A 22,434-nucleotide genomic window follows, 5' to 3' on the forward strand; every position below is an offset into this window, starting at 1 on the left:
GCATGTCCTCAGAGATCCAACCAACGGCACGGCACGGCCCACGCATGTTCAGCAAACCAGGCCTTTATGCCCGACATCGAGGGCCACGCCTCATACATAAGCTCTCGCCCGTCTCATGCAATAAGATGTGATGCTAGTTTAGTACCTTCCATTATCAACAGCAAAAGGCACTTTTCGTATGTACATAACATGACAATGATAAAGTTAAAATACGAACATCACGTTGTGCCCCACCCCCCCCCACCAAATGGAGATCAGTATTGCAGCTATTAAGATATACAGTACAAGCTCGTTAATTCGAACTCAAAGGGGACCGGAAAATTGTTCGAATTATCAAATGGGCGCTAGAATGAGCGACCGCTCATTCTAGCGTGACCTGCCGCACAGGCAGAATCCAAAAGAGTCACAACTAGACTCGTTTATCATGAACTGGGCGCTCTTACAAGTTTGTGGCGGGCGATTCTGAGAATTCATGCGGTCCTGATGGCAAATGTAATAAATTGATTGGCCAGTTATGCGCCAGAAACAAGTACTGGAATGCATTCGTGTGAGCAGCGGGCTTTAGTGCTGGAATATAGGACGCTATTTATGCTCCAAAACATGTTTATTTAAAGGGGAAGGGTTGTCAAAATTAAAACTAATCAGTGATGTGCATTTGGTTGTGTTGCTTCTGCCGAGACTCCATTAGCATCATCTGCTGCTTGCCCAAGAGTTATAGCGCAATGTCAGAGTTCTCATTGGCAGAGAAGTAGCGTGCCTCAACATTTAGGGCCGATGCTACATCACATGCACTTGGCAGTGGTTTAGGCTTGTCGCCGCAGTCAGACTCATCACTGTCGGCTGTGCTCACCGCACATGAACCCTGTAGCGTCTGCTGACAGCATGCACCCTCAATAATTATATCGGCGTCACTCCAGGGCTCCAACGTCTCCACACTGCTGCCACGTAACTCGTGGCACTAGCGGCACTAACAAAAACCATGACAGTGGCGCCCGAACTGCCATACTGCGTTGTGTACACCACGTGATTGTGACCCAGCGACCGCGGCACAACGAAAACCTAGAACGGCTTGCACCGAAGCATCGGCGGCGTGGGCGAGTGCTCTGGCAGTGAAAACCTGCTTTTGCATGCACCGGAGCGCGGGCTCCGCCAGCCTCGTGCACTCTGCATTTTCTTCTTTTCCATTGTTTTACACCTCTAGTATGAGAAGCGGTGTCAGCCAGGGGCTCCTAGTTCGAGTTAACCATAGCAGATGCCGACTCGTTTGAATTATTGGGAGTTCTCCCCCAATCGAAAATACACAGAGCTGTGCCTGGCCCCAGGCGTCAGTTTCAATTAACGAAGTTTGAACTAACGAGCTTTTACTGTACAGCTACAAATGAGAAAACAGTGCTTCGCTGTCCTCACCACTGCGCACTGAATAATTGCGCAAGTAGCGAATATTCGTCAAAATATTCTATTCGTATTCAATTCGGTTTTCAGCTAAGCTATTCGTACTCGATTCAGTAGAAAAGCTACACTATTTTTCTTCAATTCAATTTGGAAAAAGTACTATTTGCATACCCCTATTGTTAAGGGCAACAGACTGGGTTCCATGAGGAGGCAAGCATAGCAGGGGGCGGTAGAAGGTTAGGTGGGTGGATGAGATTAGGTAGTTTGCGGGAATGAGCTGGCTTCAGCTGGCACAGGACAGTTAGTTATATTGATTTTAATGGCGCAAAAGCAACTGAGGCTATGATGCTCCAACCACACGGTTAGAGCTTTTGTTAAAGGTTACACTTTTTATATCTAAAGTTTGTATAAAACATTGGCTTCTCTGAGAAATTTAAAAATGCTTGAAAAATCAACCAGTGCTTGATCTCCTAAAAGTAACATGGGGTGTAGTGGGATGTATTCATTGTACAATGTTGTGAAATATTTTTTCCTCAGTTGTTTCAGTTTTTTGCATACAATTAAAATGTGGTTTACCGTGAGTTCATCGCCACACATTTCGCAGAGAGGTTTATCTTTTTTTGTCAGTAAGAAGTTGTGAGTAAGGTGTGCGTGTCCAATGCGTAGTCGACACAAAATAACTTTTATGAAACGCTCCTGATGTGTACATGATCTCCATTCTCCCAAAACAGGTTTTATAGAATGTAGTTTGTTGTTTGTTTGTTCGTCCCATGCAGTCTGCCACTTATTCCCGAGTTTACTGTGCAGTAATTTAGAAAAATCCCTCTGTGGTATGTTAACTTGTTTTAAATGACCAATTCGAGCTTGTGCTGTGCAAGCATCTGCTCTCTCATTACCTAAAATTCCAACATGACTAGGGACCCAGCAGAATATAATGTTATGTTTTTGCTTTGTAATTTTAACTATGTTATGTATGATTTTTCCTATTATGGGTTCAGCAGCGTTTGTAGAATGCAGCGCTTTTAGCATACTCAGTGAATCGGTGTAAATGATGCTATTTTTTTTTGTTTTACTATTTGTTCTACAGTCACAAAGATGGCATAACACTCCGCAGTAAATACCGATGCATACTGTGGCAATCGTATCATTTTTTCATTTGTTCCTTGAATTACTGCACTTCCGACATGACTTTCTGTTTTTGAGCCATCAGTGTAAAATTCAGTGTGTCATATTTTTCTTGTAGTGCAAAGAACTCTTGCAGTATGTGCTCGTGTGGTATTTTCTCTTTGTTTACATGTGTCAATGTGAAGTCACACACCGAAGGAAGGCTGTACCATGGTGGTAGATATTCATGTCTTTGTGCAATATTAGGTAGGGCGTCCAGCACTGCTAAGTCTTCACATTTATCTTCAAAGCGCATTATTAGTGGCCTGATAAAATGTGGTTTATTATTGAATAATCTCCTAGATGGGCACTTGGTAACAATGGGATAGCAGAGATGTTTACGGAGAGAACGGGTTTTTAGGATGTACGTGCATGTTAGTGTGACTATTCTATCCTCTAGTGTGGGCTCATTAGCTTCAACGTAAAGACTATTTACCGGCGATGTTCTATATGCTACAGTTGATAGGCGCAAACCAAGATTATGAACAGGGTCCAGTCGTTTCAAGTAGGATGCTCTTGCCGAACTATACACCACACACCCGTAGTCCAGCTTGGAGCGCACCAAAGAGCGATATATTTGCAATAGGCATGCTCTATCGGACCCCCACCGTTTTCGTGAGAGTACCTTTAATACATTGAGGGCTTGGAATGCTTCCTTTTTCAGGTTGTTAATGTGTGACAGAAATGTAAGTTTGTTGTGTGTTGGGTTTTATGGCACATAGGCAGCTAAGGCCATCATGCGCCAAAGTCAAGGTGTAGAATTGGCTTTCTGTAGAATGTTTACGAATATCAAAAAATGCCGATGGCGTAGATGACCTAAAAACATTGTGCTGCCTAGTAAAAGAAGACACGAAATTTGGAAATCGCTAATGGTAAAAGCCTTAAAGAAGGTCAGGCAGCCTTAGCGGCTATCCTTGGCTAGGCAAGGATCCTGAGGCTCCCAACCAATCAAATAAAAAGCCTCAGCCTACTTCTCAGGAACGAGAAAGTGGCTGAGGTGTATCATGTAATAAAGGGAACCAGTGGTTCAAAAATTAGTTTTTCGAGGACGCCCGCTGCTTTTAAAAAGCTAAAAACCGAGGGTATGTTAACAATGGCATTATCAGCTAAGAGCAATGTTGGGTGAAAAGGAATGTATTCATGATAAAATTGAGTGAAGTACTTTTTTCTTAGTTTTTCTAGTTTCACACATGAGAATAAAATGTGGTTAACAGTAAGTTCTTCTCCGCATTCCTCGCAACCAGGTTTATCTTGTTTTGTTAGCAGGAAGTTGTGCGTGAGGTGCGTGTGGCCTATTCGCAGACGGCATAAAACCACTTCTTTAAAACGTTCCTGGTGCACACATGACTTAAATTCACCCAAAACTGGCTTTACAAAGTGCAGTTTATTATTCACTTCGCTGTTCCAACGCGACTGCCATTTTTGTCTTAATTTCTGTTGAACTAATTTCATGAAGTCATTAAAGGGTATATCTACTTTTTTTATTTCCTTGCCCCGAGCTTGAGCGGCACACAAATCTGCTCTCTCATTTCCTTTTATTCCGACGTGGCTCGGGACCCAGCAGAGTTTAATGTTTTGTCCTCGAGCTGTTGCTGTTACTATGTTGTGTATGATGTCCCCAAGTATGGGAGTGGTTGCGTTTCTAGAGTGGAGGGCTGTAAGTACACTTAAAGAGTCTGTGTAAATAATAGTGTTTTTGAGGTTCTCGTTTAGTATTTTTTTGTTGCCACACATACTGCGTAACATTCTGCGCTGAAGATGGATGCGCACTGTGGAAGTCGCATTGCTGTCTCCGAATTTCCTTGCACCACTGCACTTCCTACGCAAACATTCGTTTTTGAACCGTCAGTGTAAAAGTCCATAAAACTACTGTATTTTTCTTCGAGTGCAAGGAATTCCTGTACTATATGTTGTTTTGGAGTTTGTTTTTTTTGGAACTGCGTAAGGGTAAAATCACAGATCGCCGGAAAATTGTGCCATGGAGGCAGTGGAGCTCGTCTTCGAGCAATGGCAGGTAATGTGTCCAGTACGCCGAGGTTTTGACACATCTCTTCAAAACGCAGGAGGAGTGGCCTGATAGCTTGTGGTTTGTTGTTAAAAAGTGTTCTTGATGGGCACTTTGTGACTATGGGGTAACATAAGTGTTTGGGAAGCAAACGGATTTTTAAAACGTACGAGCAAGTGAGCATGGTTCTTCGGTCCTCGAGTAACGGTTCGTTGGTTTCTACATAAAGACTGTTAATGGGTGATGTCCTGTAAGCACCAGTGGAGAGACGCAAACCCAAGTTATGCACTGTATCTAGTCGTTTAAGGTATGATGGTCTCGCTGACCCATACACTATACATCCATAATCAAGGGTAGAGCGTACTACAGAGCGGTAAATTTTTAGAAGGCATGTCCTGTCGGCACCCCAATGTTTTCGTGACAGTATGTTGAGGGATCGGGAGGCTTTCTTATTCAGTGCATTTATATGAGGCAGGAAAGTGAGCTTTTTGTCAAAGGTTACGCCTAGGAATTTGTGCTCATTTTTCACCGGTAGCTGTGTTTTGTTCAGGTGTATAAATGGGTCGGCCTGTAAGCCTCGCTTAATAGAGAAAAGAATGGCCACGGTTTTCTGTGTGGAAAACCGGAAACCGTTCTCGTCTGCCCAGGTCACCAGTTTATCCATTGTCAGCTGCATTTGTCTCTCGCATGTTACCAGGTTTGAGGATGTGCAGGCTATTTGCAGATCGTCAACATAGACGGAATACATAATGGCCTTCGGTATTACTTTGGCTATGGAATTTACTTTTATAACAAACAATGTCGTGCTCAAAATACACCCGTGAGGAACCCCGTTCTCTTGAACGAAGCCCCTGGACACGGTTGATCCTAGGCGCACTTGAAATGAGCGGTCGGAAAGGAAGTTCTTCAGGCAGTTCAACATCCTGCCACGGATGCCAAGATCTGCTAAGTCACGAAGGATGCCGAACCTCCAGGTGGTGTCGTATGCTTTCTCGAGGTCAAAAAAGACGGCAAGACAGTGCTGTTTGTGTATATAAGCCTCTCGGACAGTATTTCCCAGGCGAGTTAAGTGGTCTGTTGTTGAGCATGCTTTCTTAAAACCGCACTGATGGATGTCAATAAGTTCAAGAGATTCAAGCAGAAAAGTTAGTCTTTTATTCAGCACACTTTCGAATGATTTGGCAAGGCAGCTGGTAAGGGCTATCGGCCTGTAACTAGTAGGGGATGTTGGTTGTTTTCCAGGTTTCAGGAATGGTACAATAACTGCTTTCTTCCAGGCTTTCGGCAATCTTCCGAGCACCCACACTTGGTTAAAAAACTTCAAGAGCGCCTCCACAGATGGCTGGGAAAGATGTGCTAGCATTTCGTAATGTATATTGTCAGGGCCAGGTGCTGTCTTTTTTCCGGCTGAGAGAACTTCGTTTATTTCTTGGAGTGTTATTAAACCATTGTACGGTTCTTTTGTGCAACCCATTGTTGGAAGTCTATGTTTCTCCACTGCATGTTTATGCTTTAAAAATGTTTCTGTGTAGTGTGAAGAACTAGAAATGTTTGAGAAATCTTCTCCCAAGATGTTTGCCTGTTCCTCTATACTTGTCTGTGTACCTGGAGCTGTTAAGAAAGGAATTGTGTAAGGAGAAAAGCTTCCGTTAAACTTGTGGACTTGTTCCCACATTTTTTCGGACGTAACTGAACTATTTATGCATGATACGTAGCTTCTCCATGATGTTCTTTCGGCATTTCGACGGATGTACCGAGCTTTTGCTCTCGTCTTTTTAAAGTTGATGAGGTTCTCCTGAGTTGGGTATCTTCGAAAAACTCCCCAAGCTTTATTTTGCTTCTTTTTTGCTTCCCGGCATTCCTGCGTGTACCATACCTTGTTGTTTTGTCGTACTATTCCTAACGATTGAGGAATAGCTTGGCACGCAGCATCAATAATGCAGCTTGTAAAAATTTCATTCAGTTCGTCAACGTTAAGACTGAAAATAATTTCTCCAGGCTAGCCTTTTCTCTAAATAGTTGCCAGTCAGCTAGGTGTAGTTTCCAACGGCGTGGTTTACTAGGGATGACTGATGGTGGCGATGAAAAGTTAATCACTACCGGAAGATGATCGCTTCCGTACGGGTTATCGAGAACATCCCCCTTAAAATCGGTAAAAACGGAAGAAGAGCTAAAAGATAAATCTATGCAACTCATTTTTCCTGAGGCTGGAGAGCAATATGTGGGTTTGCCTGTATTGAGTAGGCAAACATTATTGCACAGAATAAAATATTCTAATATACGGCCCCTAGTGTCTGTCTGTTCACCCTCCCAGAAAGGGGAGTGTGCATTAAAATCCCCAACTACCAGATATGGCTCTGGTAGCTGATTAAAAAGTGATTCTAGGTCATGGAGTGTTACTGTGAGGTGTGGCTGAAGGTATACTGAACATATGGTAATTGTTTTAAAGCTAATGACGGTGACTGCAATGGCTTCATAATTCGTCTGCAGCTGGATTTCACGTGTTGCAACACCGCTCTTAACGACAGCAACACCTCCAGAGAGCCTATCTGCCTGCTCACGGTCACGGCAAAAGACTTTATAATTCTTAAAAATATTTTTTTGTAAAGGTCCCAAATTGGTCTCCTGAAGGCACAGTGCTACAGGAGACATAGAGCGTAGGAGATCTGTTGCATCGCTGTAGTTATTTAAAATTCCACGGCAGTTCCAGTGGATAAGGAACGCCATGATTATTTTGAGGAGGAGTGTTTTGAGACCTCAGGTCCCTCCTTGTTGAGGGCCTGTTATCGTGGTTTTTTCTTTTTTCCGGTCAAGAGAGCCCCGTCGCCGTTGCGACCGAGGCGAGCTTTGACTTGTATCCATCGCCTCCATGGAGGCGCTGGAGTTCCGCGGGGAACTCACGGGCAGGGGGGTGATAGACTTCTCCCGAACGGGGGAAGCCTTGCGGGCTGCCGACTTGGAGGACGGCCGGCCCGTTGTTGGGGGTGGCATAGCAGCTCTCGCTGCATTTGCCAGGAGCGCAGATGGCCCTGCCTCAGCCTCACTAGGTGTGAACTGGGCAGGTGCCTGAGACCGGTGTGATGCGCCGCACCCGCGCACCACATCGGCGAAGTTTGTGTGGGGTGTTAAGGAGAAAGTGCCTTGCGACATTGCATAACGCTTTCTTGCCTCTTTAAAAGTGATATTATCTTTTGTCTTTATTGTATTGATTTCCTTTTCTTTTTTCCAGACAGGACAAGACCTTGAGTAAGCAGCGTGCTCGCCTTCGCAGTTTGCACAGCGTGGCGCGGCGTCGCAGCCGTCTGATTGGTGGTCATTGGAGGCACATTTAGCACAGGTGTTGCGGCCGCGGCAGCTCTGGGAGCCGTGACCGAACTTCTGGCATTTGAAACAGCGTCTAGGGTTGGGGATATAAGGGCGAACGGAGATTTTTGCATAGCCTACCTCGATTGACTCGGGTAGGGTGCATGAGGCAAACGTCAGGACCAGGTGTTTTGTCGGAATCTCTTTGTTGTCTTTGCGGCTTGTAATTCTGTGGACGTTGGTAACATTCTGAGGGTTCAGTCCTTCAAGCATCTCTTCCTCTATTAGGTGCAGGAAATCATTATCTGAGATGACACCACGTACTGTGTTCAATGATCTGTGCGGTGTAACAGAGAAAGGAATATCGCCAAAAGTTTCAATGTTTGCAAGCTTTGAAATCTGAGTTATGTCGAGCAGTTCGAGGAGGAGGTCACTACTAGCCAACTTTGTGACTTTGTACTGAGGGCCCAGGGACTCTGTAAGAACTCTTGAAACAAGGAACAGGGATATTTGTCTGGCTGGCTTTTCTGTTTCTTTACTGTGGACGATGTGGTACTTCGGAAAAGTTGTCTTCTTTTTGCTGAAAAACTGTGTTGTGACATCGGTCCGTCCTCTTTTCAGAGGGCGATCATTATTAAGCAGGGAGGAAGCCATAAAAAATTTTGTTCTTCGGCCTTGGTGCCAGCCACCCACCATGGAGCCCAACTAGGGGACAGGACAGGAACTTGAAAACAAGTCCTGCCCACGCGAGCTGTACACCATTGCTATAACTGAATATGACGAAACCCAGGATAGTTCGCCACACAGGGTTAACCCTAGCCGCCAGGAAAAAAGGAAAAACCAAGGAAGGAGGAGGAGACAGGAGAGTTGTAAGAAAGATGATAGGAAAGTAAAAGATGGAGGGGAGGATAAGGAAAAGACGACTGCCGATTTCCTCCGGTCGGGTCAGGCCGGAGGTGCCGTCTACAGGAAGCTGGGGCCAAAGTGGTGTGTTGCCTCCGCCGAGGGGCCTTAAGGGTCCAAACGCTCGGCATCGGCTCAACCACCAGGATCCCCTTTTCCCCGGACATGGCGATGCCACGCACGGCGAGGCGCGGGTGCTCGGGTCCGTGGTGATGCACAGTTGACCATCATCCCCTTGCGGGGATGTCCCTGCGGATGCTCGGGAACCCTCGGTGTCGCCACTCACCGTCGCGACGCCTGCAAGCTGCAGGCGCCCCCCTGCGGGGCAGAAATGTAAGTTTCTTGTCAAAAGTGACGCCTAAAAATTTATGTTCCTGTTTGACTGGCAGTGTGGATTGATTCAAGCACAGATTGGGATCGACCTGTAGGCCTCGTCGTAATGAGAACAAAACAGCTACTGTTTTTTGAGGGGAGAACTTGAATCCATTTTTCTCTGCCCAAGCAGCCAGTTTATTTAGTGTGATTTGTATTTGTCTCTTGCAGGGCACTATGTTGGAAGAAGTGTATGCTATCTGTATGTCATCTACATAAACTGAATACATTACGTACTTAGGTATTACTTTGGCCAAAGAATTCATTTTTACTATAAAGAGTGTCGTACTTAAAATGCATCCCTGGGGTACGCCATTCTCTTGGGTGAATGTCATTGATAGAGTTGCTCCCAGACGGACTCTGAATGTGCGATTAGCCAGGAAGTCGTTCAAGCAGTTCAGCATCCTGCCGCGGATCCCTAGCTCTGCTAGGTCATGGAGGATGCCAAACTTCCACGCGGTATCATAGGCCTTCTCCAAATCGAAGAAGACCCAGATACAGTGCTGTTTGTGGATGAACGCCTCCCGGATGGTGTTTTCTAGGCGGACAAGGTGATCAGTGGTCGAGCATGCTTTCTTAAATCCACATTGATGTAAATCTAAGAGTCGACGAGATTCAAGAGTGAAGATCAGTCTAATGTTTATTATGCTTTCGAAAGATTTAGCGATGCAGCCGGTTAGGGCTATTGGTCTATATGTTAGGACTTGTTGGTTGTTTTCCGGGTTTCAGAAAAGGTACTATTATTGCTTTCTTCCACTCCTCAGGTATATTCCCAGTTGTCCATATTTTGTTAAAGAATTTCAGCAATGCCTGCACGGCAGCCTCAGAGAGATGGGCAAGCATAGCGTAATGCACATTGTCTGGGCCTGATGCAGTCTTTTTACCCGAAGATAATACCCTATTTAATTCCTGGAGCGTAATGGGCTGGTTGTAGTCTTCCTGCATGCCTGCTCGGAATGGAAGTTTTTGTTTTTCAGCTATTGCTTTGTGCTTCTGGAACGTGTTTGTGTAATTGGACGAACTGGAAACTTCAGCAAAATGCTCACCTAGTATGTTGGCCTGTTCCTCTAATGATGTTTGTGTCCCGGGTGCAGTCAATAGAGTAAGTGTGAAAGGGGTATGGTCACTACTGAATTTTTGAACCTTTTCCCACATTTTTTTTGAGGTTATTGAGCTGTTTATTGAGGACACATTTCTGCCACGAGAATTTCTTGGCATTTCTCCGAACGAATCGTGCTCTGGCCTTGGCCCTCTTAAAGGCAATCAAGTTCTCCGCTGTGGGATACCGACACAGAGCCCCAAGCTTTATTTTGTTGTTTTTTTGCCAATGTGCATTCTTGTGTCCACCATACTTTATGTTTTTTGTGTACAAGTCCTGTTGTTTGTGGTATGGCTAGCGTAGCGGCCGATATTATGCATGTAGTAAAATTTCCATTAATTTCGTCTAGGCTGAGATCTTCACAAAATTCTTTTTCTAGAGTCGCAGCGCTCGCTTCCCCAAAAAGGGGAGTGAGCGTTAAAATCCCCAACTACCAGATATGGCTCTGGAAGTTCATCTATCAATTCTTCTAGATCATGGACTGTTAATGTAAAATGTGGAGGAATGTATACGGAACAGATTGTTAGTGTATTATAGCTGACGATGCTGACTGCAACAGCCTCAAGTTTTGTATTGAGCTTGATTTCTCGAGCAGGGACGCCGCTTTGGACGACAATTGCGACGCCTCCTGAGAGTCGATTTGCCTGCTCACGATCGCGTCTAAAAGTTTGATATTTCAGGATATGCACATGTTGTGGACCAAGATTGGTCTCCTGAAGACATAAAACTATGGGTAACATTGACCCTAAAATATGTGTTATGTCACTATAATTCCGCATGAGTCCTCTGCAATTCCATTGAATTAAAAAAGCCATGCTTGTGTTTTTGAGAGAAAATGAAAGGAGATTTAATTATGTGGTGGGCCCGTTATGAGGTTAGTTATATTGATTTTAATGGCGCAAAAGCAACTATGGCTATGATGCGCCAAACACAAGGTTAGGTTCTTGTTAAATGTTACACTTTTTATACCTAGAGTTTGTTTAAAACATTGGCTTCATTAAGAAACTTAAAAATACTTGAAAGATCAACCAGTGCTTGATCACCTAAAAGCAACTTGGGGTGCAATGGGATGTATTCATTGTAGAGTGTTGTAAAATATTTTTTTCTCAGTTGTTCCAGTTTTGTACATGAAATTAAAATGTGGTTTACAGTGAGTACTTCGCCGCACATTTCGCAGAGAGGTTTTTCTTGTTTTGTCAGTAAGAAGTTGTGTGTAAGGTGTGTGTGCCCAATGCGTAGCCGACATAAAATAACTTCAGTGAAACGTTCTTGATGTCTACATGATTTCCATTCTCCTAAAACTGGTTTTATAGAATGCAGTTTGTTGTTTGCCTGTTCTTTCCATGCAGCCTGCCACTTAATTCTGAGTTTACTGTGCACTAATTTCAAAAAATCCCTGTGTGGTATGTTATCTTGTTTTATTTGATCAATTCGAGCTTGTGCTGCGCATGCATCTGCTCTCTCATTACCGACAATTCCAACATGGCTGGGCACCCAGCAGAATATAATGTTATGTTTTTGTTTTTTTATTTTAATTATGTTATGTATGATGTTTCCTATAATGGGTTCAGCAGCGTTTCTACAGTGCAGCGCTTTGAGCATACTCAGTGAATCGGTGTAAATGACGCTATTTTTAATGTTTTCTTTTACTATTTGGTCTACGGCTACAAGGACTGCATAACTCTCGGCAGTAAAAACCGATGCATACTGTGGCAGTCGTATCATTTTTTCATTTTTTCCTTGAATTACTGCACTTCCAACATGACTTTCTGTTTTTGACCCATCAGTGTAAAATTCAGTGAAGGTGTCATATTTTTCTTGCAGTTCAATGAATTCTTGTAGTATGAGCTGATGTGGCATTTCCTTTTTATGTAAGTGTGTCAGTATGAAGTCGCACACTGAAGGCAGGCTGTACCATGGTGGTAAATTTTCATATTTTTGTGCAATATTCGGCAGGGCATCCACGCTCCTAACTCTTCACATTTATCTTCAAAGCGCATTATTAGTGGCCGGATGGATTGTGGTTTATTGTTAAATAATCTTTTGGATGGGCACTTGGTAACAATGGGATGGCAGAGATGTTTAGGAAGAGTACGGGTTTTTAGGACGTATGCGCATGTCAGTGTGACTCTTCTATCCTCTAGTGCAGGCTCATTAGCTTCAATGTAAAGACTGTTTACCGGGGATGTTCTATATGCTCCAGTTGATAGTCGCAGACCAAGATTATGAACAGGGTCCAGTCTTTTCAAGTAGGATGCTCTTGCTGAACCGTATACTATGCACCCATAGTCCAGCTTGGAGCGTACCAGAGAGCGATAGATGTGTAATAGGCATGTTCTATCGGACCCCCACCGTTTTCGCGAGAGCACCTTTAATACATTGAGGGCTTGGGATGCTTTCTTTTTAAGGTTGTTAATGTGTGGTAGAAATGTGAGTTTCTTGTCAAAAGTGAGTCCTAAAAATTTATGTTCTGGTTTAATTGGTAGTGTGGCTTGATTCAAGTATAGGTTGGGATTGAATTGTAGGCCTCGTCGCAATGAGAACAGAACAGCTACTGTTTTTTGAGGAGAGAACTTGAACCCATTTATCTCTGCCCAAGCAGCTAGTTTATTTAGTGTGATTTGTATTTGTCTCTCGCAGGACGATATGCTGGAGGAAGTGCATGCTATCTGTAGGTCATCTACATAAACCGAATACATTATGGACTTGGGTATTACTTTGGCTAACGAATTCATTTTTACTACGAAGAGTGTCGTGCTTAGAATGCAACCTTGGGGTACGCCATTCTCTTGGGTGAAAGTCATGGAGAGTTGTTCCTAGGCGGACCCTAAATGTGCGATTAGCCGGGAAGTCGTTCAAGCAGTTCAGCATCCTGCCTCGGATACCTAGCTCAGCTAGGTCGCGGAGGATGCCGAACTTCCACGTGGTATCGTATGCCTTCTCCATGTCGAAGAAGACCCCGATACACTGCTGCTTGTGGATGAACGCCTCCCGTATGGTGTTCTCTAGGCGGACAAGGTGATCGGTGGTTGAGCATGCTTTTCTGAATCCACATTGATGTACATCTAATAGTTGCCGAGATTCGAGTACAAAGGTGAGTCTAATATTTATCACACTTTCAAAAGATTTAGCAATGCAGCTGGTGAGGGCTATTGGTCTGTAATTGTCAGGACTTGTTGGTGATTTTCCGGGTTTCAGAAAAGGTACTATTACTGCTTTCTTCCACTCCTCAGGTATTCTGCCAGTCATCCATATTTTATTGAAGAATTTTAACAGTGCCTGTACGGCTGTATCAGAGAGATGGGCAAGCATATTGTAATGCACATTGTCTGGGCCTGGTGCTGTCTTTTTACCGGAAGATAATACCCTATTTAATTCCTGGAGCATAATGGGCTGGTTGTAGTCTTCCTGCATGCCTGCTCGGAATGAAAGTTTTTGTTTTTCAGCTATAGCTTTGTGTTTCTGGAATGTGCTTGTGTAGTGGGATGACCTTGAGACTTCAGCAAAGTGCTCGCCCAATAAATTGGCCTGTTCTTCCAACGATGTTTGTGTACCGGGTGTTGTCAAAAGTGGAAGTGTGAAGGAAGTACGGTCACCAGTGAATTTACGGACTTTGTCCCACATTTTCTTTGATGGTATTGTACTATTTATAGAGGACACATATTTCTGCCAGGAGGTTTTCTCAGCATTCCTGCGCACGTACCGCGCTCTCGCCTTGGCCCTCTTAAAAGTGAGTAAGTTCTCTGCAGTGGGGTACCGACGCAGGGTGCCCCATGCTTTATTTTGCTGTTTTTTTGCAAATGTACATTCTTGTGTCCACCATACTTTGTGTTTCTTCTGTACGAGTCCTGTTGTTTGTGGTATAGCGAGTGTTGCAGCAGATATTACGCATGTAGTAAACCTATCATGAATTTCATCTATGCTGAGGTCTTCAGAAAATTCTTTATCTAGAGTGGCACTTTCTGTAAAAAGTGACCAGTCGGCGAGGTGAAGTTTCCAGCGCCGTGGTATTGTGGGGATGACTGCAGTAGACGATGAGAGGCTGATGATAATAGGAAGGTGATCACTTCCCAGAGGGCCATTTAAAACATCCCATTTAAAATCGGTAAAAAGCAATGGTGATGCGAAAGCTAAATCGAGAAAGCTCATTTTTGCCGAGCTTGGGCAACAATAAGTTGCTTTTCCTGTATTTAAAAGACAGATGTTATTTGAGAGGATAAAATCTTCGATTGTTTGCTCCCTAGAGTCGCAGCGCTCGCTTCCCCAAAAAGGGGAGTGAGCGTTAAAATCCCCAACTACCAGATATGGCTCTGGAAGTTCATCTATCAATTCTTCTAGATCATGGACTGTTAATGTAAAATGTGGAGGAATGTATACGGAACAGATTGTTAGTGTTTTATAGCTGACGATGCTGACTGCAACCGCCTCTAGTTTTGTATTGAGCTTTATTTCTCGAGCAGGGACGCCGCTTTGGACGACAATTGCGACGCCTCCTGAGAGTCGATTTGCCTGCTCACGATCGCGTCTAAAAGTTTGATATTTCAGGATATGCCCATGTTGTGGACCAAGATTGGTCTCCTGAAGACATAAAACTACGGGTAACACTGACCCTAAAATATGTGTTATGTCACTATAATTCCGCATAAGTCTCGCAATTCCATTGAATTAAAAAAGCCATGCTTGTGTTTTTAAAAGAAAATGAAAGGAGATTTACTTATGTGGTGGGCCCGTTATGAGGGGCCTGTCTTTTTTTCGCTCAACAGAGCTGTTCCGCCGCTGTAATGGAGGCGGAGTAGGTGTTGTATCCATCACCTCAACAGAGATGCTGGAGGACCGCGCAGCCGCGGTTGTGTTAGTTTCAGGCCTCTCCCGACGGGGGGAGGTCCTGCGGGATGCCGACCCATGGACCGGCGGTCCCTGCTTTGGCAGTGACAGGGCAGCTTTCGCTGACCCTGCCTGGGGCGTGGATGGCCCTGCCATAGGCTCGGTGGGAGCGGCCTTGGCAGGTGCCGGAGTGCTGTGCGGTGCTACGCCCCTGCGCACCACATCAGCGAAGTTTTGTTTTGCTGTGAAGGAGAATGTGTTTGTAAGCGCAAAACGCCTTCTCGCTTCTTTAAAAGAAATGTTTTCTTTGGTCTTTATGGTGATAATTTCTTTTTCTTTCTTCCAGGACGGACACGCCCTGGAGTATGCAGCATGTTCTCCTTCACAGTTTGCACAGCACAGGCCTGCGTCACATACATCAGACTGGTGATCGTTAGAGGCACATTTTGCGCAAGTTTTACGACCGCGGCAGCTCTGTGAGCCGTGGCCGAGCCTTTGGCAGTTGAAACACCTGCGAGGGTTTGGTATGTATGGTCGTACATTGATTTTCAAATATCCCACGTCGATTGTGTCGGGCAGGGTGCTGGTGTTGAACGTCAGGATCATGTGTTTTGTGTCTATTTCCTTGTTGTCCTTCCGAATTTTGATTCGGTGGACATCTATGACGTCTTGGTCGATAAGCCCTTCGAGCATTTCTTTTTCAGTTATGTGAAGAAAATCATTTTCCGATATTACGCCTCGGACAGTGTTTAGTGAGCGATGAGGAGTCACGGAGACCGGGATTTCCCCTATGGACGTTAGGTTGGAGAGCTTAGAATGTTGGACATTGTCACACAGTTCGAGCAATAAGTCGCCGCTGGCCATTTTTGACAGCTTATAGCCAATGCCTAGGGTTTCAGTCAAGCACTTTGACACAAGGAAGGGGGATATTATTCTTGCCTGTTTATCTTGTTGTTCACTGTGGATCACATGATATTTGGGGAAAGTTACTTTTCTTTTTTGAAAGAAGTTGTCTGCCTCGTTCCGCCCTCTTTTGAGAGAGCGATCAGGTTTTGAAAGTTGGGGAGCCATAAAAAAACTGTTTTTCGGTCATGGTGCCAGCCACCCACCACGGAGTCCAACAAGGGGACGGGACAGGAACTTGATAGCAAGTCCTGCCCACGCCAGCTGTACACCTCAACTATAACCAAATATGACGCAACTCAGGGTAGTTGGTCACACAAGGTTAACCCTCACCGCCAGGAAAAAAGGAAAAACCAAGAAGTGAGTAGGATATAGGAGAGTTGTGAGACAGAGATAGGAAAGTTAAAGATGAAGAGGAGGATAGGAAAAGGCGACTGCCGATTCCCCCTGGTCGGGTCAGGCCGGAGGTGCCGTCTGCAGGAAGCTGGGGCCAAAGTGGTGTGTTGCTTCCGCCAAGGGGCCTTAAGGGTCCAAACGCTCGGCATCGGCTCAACCACCAGGATCCCCCTTTCCCCGGACACGGCGATGCCACGCACGGCGAGGCGCGGGTGCTCGGGTCCGTGGTTATGCACAGTTCACCATCATCCCCTTGCGGAGATGTCCCTGCGGATGCTCGGGAACCCGCGGTGTCGCCACTCACCGTCGCGACGCCTGCGGTGACAGGAACTTGATAGCAAGTCCTGCCCACGCCAGCTGTACACCTCAACTATAACCAAATATGACGCAACTCAGGGTAGTTGGTCACACAAGGTTAACCCTCACCGCCAGGAAAAAAGGAAAAACCAAGAAGTGAGTAGGATATAGGAGAGTTGTGAGACAGAGATAGGAAAGTTAAAGATGAAGAGGAGGATAGGAAAAGGCGACTGCGATTCCCCCTGGTCGGGTCAGGCCGGAGGTGCCGTCTGCAGGAAGCTGGGGCCAAAGTGGTGTGTTGCTTCCACCAAGGGGCCTTAAGGGTCCAAACGCTCGGCATCGGCTCAACCACCAGGATCCCCTTTTCCCCGGACACGGCGATGCCACGCACGGCGAGGCGCGGGTGCTCGGGTCCGTGGTTATGCACAGTTCACCATCATCCCCTTGCGGAGATGTCCCTGCGGATGCTCGGGAACCCACAGTGTCGCCACTCACCGTCACGACGCCTGCGGGGTCCGTTATGAGGGGCCTGTCTTTTTTCCACTCAAGAGAGCTGTTCCACCTCTGTAGTGGAGGGGGAGTGGGTGCTGTATCCATCACCTCAACCGAGGTGCTGGAGGACCGCGGAGGGCCGCGGTTGTGTTAGTTTCAGGCCTCTCCCGACGGGTGGAGGTCCTGCGGGATGCTGACCCATGGACCGGCGCTCCCTGCTTTGAGGGTGGCAGAGCAGCCTTCGCTGTCCCTGCCTGGGGCGTGGATAGCCCTGCCACTGGCTCTGTGAAAGCAGCCTCGGCAGGTGCCGTAGTGCTGTGTGGTGCTACGCCCCCGCGCACCACATCAGCGAAGTTGGGTTTTGCTGTGAAAGAGAATGTGTTCGTAAGCGCAAAACGCCTCCTTGCTTCTTTGAATGAAATGTTTTCTTTTGTCTTTATGGTAATTATTTCCTTTTCTTTTTTCCAGGACGGACATGCCCTGGAGTACGCTGCATGGTCTCCTTCGCAGTTTGCGCAGCGCAGTGCTGCGTCACATTCCTCAGAATGCTGGTCTTTCGAAGCGCATTTCGCGCAGGTTTTGCGGCCGCGGCAACTTTGTGAGCCGTGGCCAAACTTTTGACAGTTGAAACATCGGCGGGGATTGGGTATATAATGTCTGACGTTGACTTTCAAGTATCCAACTTCGATCGTTTCGGGCAAGGTACTGGTATTAAATGTGAGGACCATGTGTTTGGTATCTATTTCTTTGTTATCCCTGCGGATCTTGATTCGGTGAACGTCGATTACATTCTGGTCGGTAAGCCCTTCAAGCATTTCAGCTTCTGTGATATGGATAAATCAGGAGAGCACGTTGTTGGGCGAGTCGGTCGTACATACTTAAATAAGGGAATTTGCGCCCGTCCTTGTCTTTTCTCGTCAATGTCTTTTTTAGCGCAATTCCCTTCTTTAAGTATGGATATGGATAAAGTCTGATTCCGAGATTACACCTCGGACTGTGTTTAGAGATTGGTGGGGGGTTACAGAGACAGAGATGTCCCCTATAGACGCAATGTTGGAGAGTTTTGAACACTGGATGCTGTCGCGCAGCTCAAGAAGTAAGTCGGCGCTGGACATTTTTGAGACCTTGTAGCCAGGGCCCAAGGTATCGGTTAAGCATTTTGACACAAGGAATAGGGATATTATTCTTGCCTGTATTCCGTCACTTTCACTGTGGATTACGTGGAACTTTGAAAATGTTTGTCTCTTTTTTGAGAAAAAATCAGCTGCTTCGTTCCGCCCTCTTTTTAGAGAGCGATCAGGTTTGGATAAGGGTGGAGCCATGAAAAAATTTAGTTATTCGGTCATGGTACCAGCCACCCACCACGGAGTCCAACAAGGGGACGGGACAGGAACTTGAAAGCAAGTCCTGCCCACGCCAGCTGTACACCTCAACTATAACCAAATATGACTCAACTCAGGGTAGTTGGTCACACAAGGTTAACCCTCGCCGCCAGGAAAACAGGAAAAACCAAGAAGTGAGTAGGATATAGGAGAGTTGTGAGACAGAGATAGGAAAGTGAAAGATGGAGAGGAGGATAGGAAAAGGAGACTGCCGATTCCCCCCGGTCGGGTCAGGCCAGAGGTGCCGTCTGCAGGAAGCTGGGGCCAAAGTGGTGTGTTGCCTCCGCCAAGGGGCCTTAAGGGTCCAAACGCTCGGCATCGGCTCAACCACCAGGATCCCCTTTTCCCCGGACACGGCGATGCCACGCACGGCGAGGCGCGGGTGCTCGGGTCCGTGGTGATGCACAGTTCACCATCATCCCCTTGCGGGGATGTCCCTGCGGATGCTCGGGAACCCGCGGTGTCGCCACTCACCGTCGCGACGCCTGCAAGCTGCAGGCGCCCCCCTGCGGGGTAGCTGGCACAGGACAGGGTTAATTGGAAAGATATGGGAGAGGCCTTCGTCCTGCAGTAGGCATAGTCATGGTGATGATGATGCCGTCTTGCTCCCTCATGTGTTCTTGCTACATGATCAAAAGCAGCTCCTCGCCGGCATGCCCAGCCCTCCCTCAGTGCCTCCCCACTTAGCCAACAAGACTTACGCCACGCTGTGGAGCGATGTGTAGTAGTGGCGCCTCTCAGCCGGAGTCATGGCCTGCACGTTGATGAAGACGGGAGCCACGGCTGGTGTCGGAATCTTGTCCTGCAGTGACGCCGAGCCAGTGGCCTCTGCGTTGTAAAGGTGGGAAAGAGAAGAAGACACGCTTAGAGTGCAATTTTTCAGCAAAACCTTTTTGTTTCCCCCACCTGGAAAGACCCAAAAACACCCACCAATTTTTATGCCAACTCCCTCCACCAGCCAACAAAATTCTGAAACTCTGCATCAGGGATCGGGATCCCACACCAAAACGAATAATCTGAACTCAAGGACATCATGGACTCCGAGGTAATGAAGCTGCAGATGCAGCAGCCCGTGCACTCATTCCCTGGGAACCTCCCTGTTGCCCTGAGCAGCCTGAATGTCCTATCCCCCCATCCAAAAATCAATGGGCAATGCCAGCACTGTGGTGATATGGCATATTTACATCACATCGTCTGGGCCTGCCAATAGAATCGAAGTTATCCCCTATTCCCGACCCTGCTTGAGAGGACTGGGAGGCGACCCTGCTCAGCAGCTTCAGACTAGCGGAATGAGCTCTGGTCCAACAGGCTCAAGTGGAGGCTTCGACCAATGACATCCCGGATTAAGGACCATTTCTAGTTCAGTGGGGACCACGAGCTTCACCCTCTCTCATTGTTGAATATAAGCGTTCAACACCACCACCCTCCTGTTTCTAGATGCACTCTCCTCCACTGCCCCCTACCAACAAAGGTCAGATGCCTCAACAAACCTCAGACAGAACTCATGGCACAGCTCCGAAATGCACGCTGGATATACATGCTATTCTGAAAAACAAGCGTAATTGCAAGTGATGTCCGACATCAAGAAAAAAAAATGACCCATTTAAGCACCGCCTTAAATGTGTGGAGACGCCAAATTTTTTGTTGGACTGTTCTTTGCATAAAATATTGTGTACTGCACCAGGATGCGCTACACATGCTCCGCGATTCATATATGCATGGTAAACAATGACTTCATTACTTATACTGAGCGATTTCGGTTTCCGAGCATCAGGGTGTGCTATGACATCGCAACTAGGGAAGAGCAGCAACCGTGGTCACACGGTCCAAAAAGTGTGACATACCGACTGCCGCTTCGTCTGCTCTCGTACACATGCTGTGCATACCAGTGCCTTTCAAAATGCCAGCAAACGCAGTAGGTACTGCGATATGCTGAGAAAAGCCAAGCGGGCATGTCGGTGGCCCTCAGCCGACAGTGTGCCAGTCTGTCCATTCCGTGGTCACATTACAACGACACAATGCCTCAGTCCATACCGACAAATACACCAGGTGGTTAAAATTACCTGCAGCCGTCCACTACGGCGTCCCTCGTAGCCTTAGTCGCATTGGGATGTTAAACCCTACAAAACCATAATCTGGAACTTTGAACGAGCACACAACTAAGCTGAACTTCAACATGCGCTGCATTTGGCAGAAAGGCTGCAGTGCAGGCCTGTGGAAAGGAGCAAAGGATCAAAGGGTAGGCTGTCATAAAGCATACAATGCTCTGTTCACAATCTGGGGGTATTGAGAAGCTGCTACCCAAGAGGATTTCGAGGCAGTGCTGAAGAAAGGAAATATGCCATATGAGAGGACCCATCACATTGAACCAGATGAAGAATGAAAAAAATTGGCGGTGGTTTAGCTCTGGTTAAACCTGGAGTGATGCGATAGCTACAGCTGGCCGAGTGGAACTTTGTCATGTGACCAACAACATGACGAACTACGTGATCAGCCACGGCGCCGTGTTGCTGGCAGCTGCTCCACACCCTCTGACCAACCACGTGACAGCGTGGCGGCGCAGCCATGCTGAAGGCTCGAAATACGGTACAAAAAAAGATACTTAGGCTATCATACGAGGTAATGAGACAGATGTTTGCTGGCAGTATTGATTGTAGACTTCACTACTACAATGATCACCTTCCTCTTACTACTTTGAATTGCATTTCGCCATCTTGTTCCAAGGCTGCATGGGCTTCTCGTGGGCCGAGGAATCTGGAGGGCAGAAACAAGTGGATGGGCGGTGGGTAGGGCTTTCTGGAGGGTATCGAGATAGGTGGTTGGTGGTCATTGGCAGCTTCTAGACGGTGAAGGCGTGTGCAGAGACCTCCTGGAGGGTGGAAGGGTAGGGCCTTCTGGAGGGTATGGAGATAGGTGGTTGGCGTAGCTTCAATAGGGTGTGGGTAGGTTGGTTGGTGGTCACTGGCAGCTGCTAGACGATGAAGGCGTGTGCAGAAACCTCTTGGAGGGTGGAAGGGTGGACGGGTAGGGCCTTCTGGAGGGTATGGATATAGGTGTTTGGCGTAGTTTCAATAGGGTGCGGGTAGGTTGGTTGGTGGTCATTGGCAGCTTCTAGACGGTGAAGGCGTGTGCAGAGGCCTCCTGGAGGGTGGACGGGTAGGGCCTTCTGGAGGGTATGGAGATAGGTGGTTGGCGGAGCTTCAACAGGGTGTGGGTAGGTTGGTTGGTGGTCATTGGCAGCTTCTAGATGGTGAAGGCGTGTGCAGAGACCTCCTGGAGGGTGGAAGGGTACGGCCTTCTGGAGGGTGGCGATGAGGGGCTTTCGCTGGGTGGAGGTGGGTTGGTTGGTGGTGAGTGCCGGCTTCTGAGTGGTGAAGGTGTGTGCAGGGCGATGGTGAGGAATCGCATGCCTGGAAATTTTTCTAAAGTACGAGGTGTTTGAATCAGCTGTACATCAGGTTTATACCACGAAAAAAAAGGGCGGAGTTTGCAAGTGTGCCTGGACTTTGGTCAAGAATCGCCAGTCCCATAGTAGGATACAACTTAAAAAACCAGCAGTTGGAACACTAGATTACGGTCTGCAGCGTCCTGTATTAGTCCACTAGCCAATCATGGAAGACAGTTGGGCTAGTTGGTGTGTATTCGTTAGTGACTGCGACATTGCAACTAGCGTGGAAAGCACAAGGACAGAGGCAAAAGGAACAGACGAGACAGCACGCTAGACTTCAACTGACATTTAATCGCAACAGGAACTTTTTATTGTTTGACTACTAAACAAGCCACATATAAAAAATTCTGGAGCTTATTTTTCTTTTTGTGATCAGTTTCGTGTACACGGAACAAGAAAAGTTTCAACAACTGACTACTTTTTTGTAGTGGAGGAATGCTATGCGGCAGATGTG

The 22,434-nt window shown here is 46.6% G+C and overlaps 1 protein-coding gene across 2 annotated transcripts in view; it reads right to left on the reverse strand.

Moving 5' to 3' along the window:
* LOC144128019 (uncharacterized) overlaps nt 1-22,434 on the reverse strand; it is a 124,702-nt gene that overhangs the window by 41,332 nt on the left and 60,936 nt on the right. For both annotated transcript variants that reach the window (XM_077661071.1, XM_077661072.1), the window contains one exon: nt 19,234-19,360. In XM_077661071.1, the coding sequence (XP_077517197.1) occupies nt 19,234-19,360 (127 nt within the window). The remainder of the gene's footprint in view (nt 1-19,233; nt 19,361-22,434) is intronic.

This window comes from Amblyomma americanum, chromosome 4 (assembly GCF_052857255.1).
Source record: "Amblyomma americanum isolate KBUSLIRL-KWMA chromosome 4, ASM5285725v1, whole genome shotgun sequence".
Taxonomy (NCBI): domain Eukaryota; kingdom Metazoa; phylum Arthropoda; class Arachnida; order Ixodida; family Ixodidae; genus Amblyomma; species Amblyomma americanum.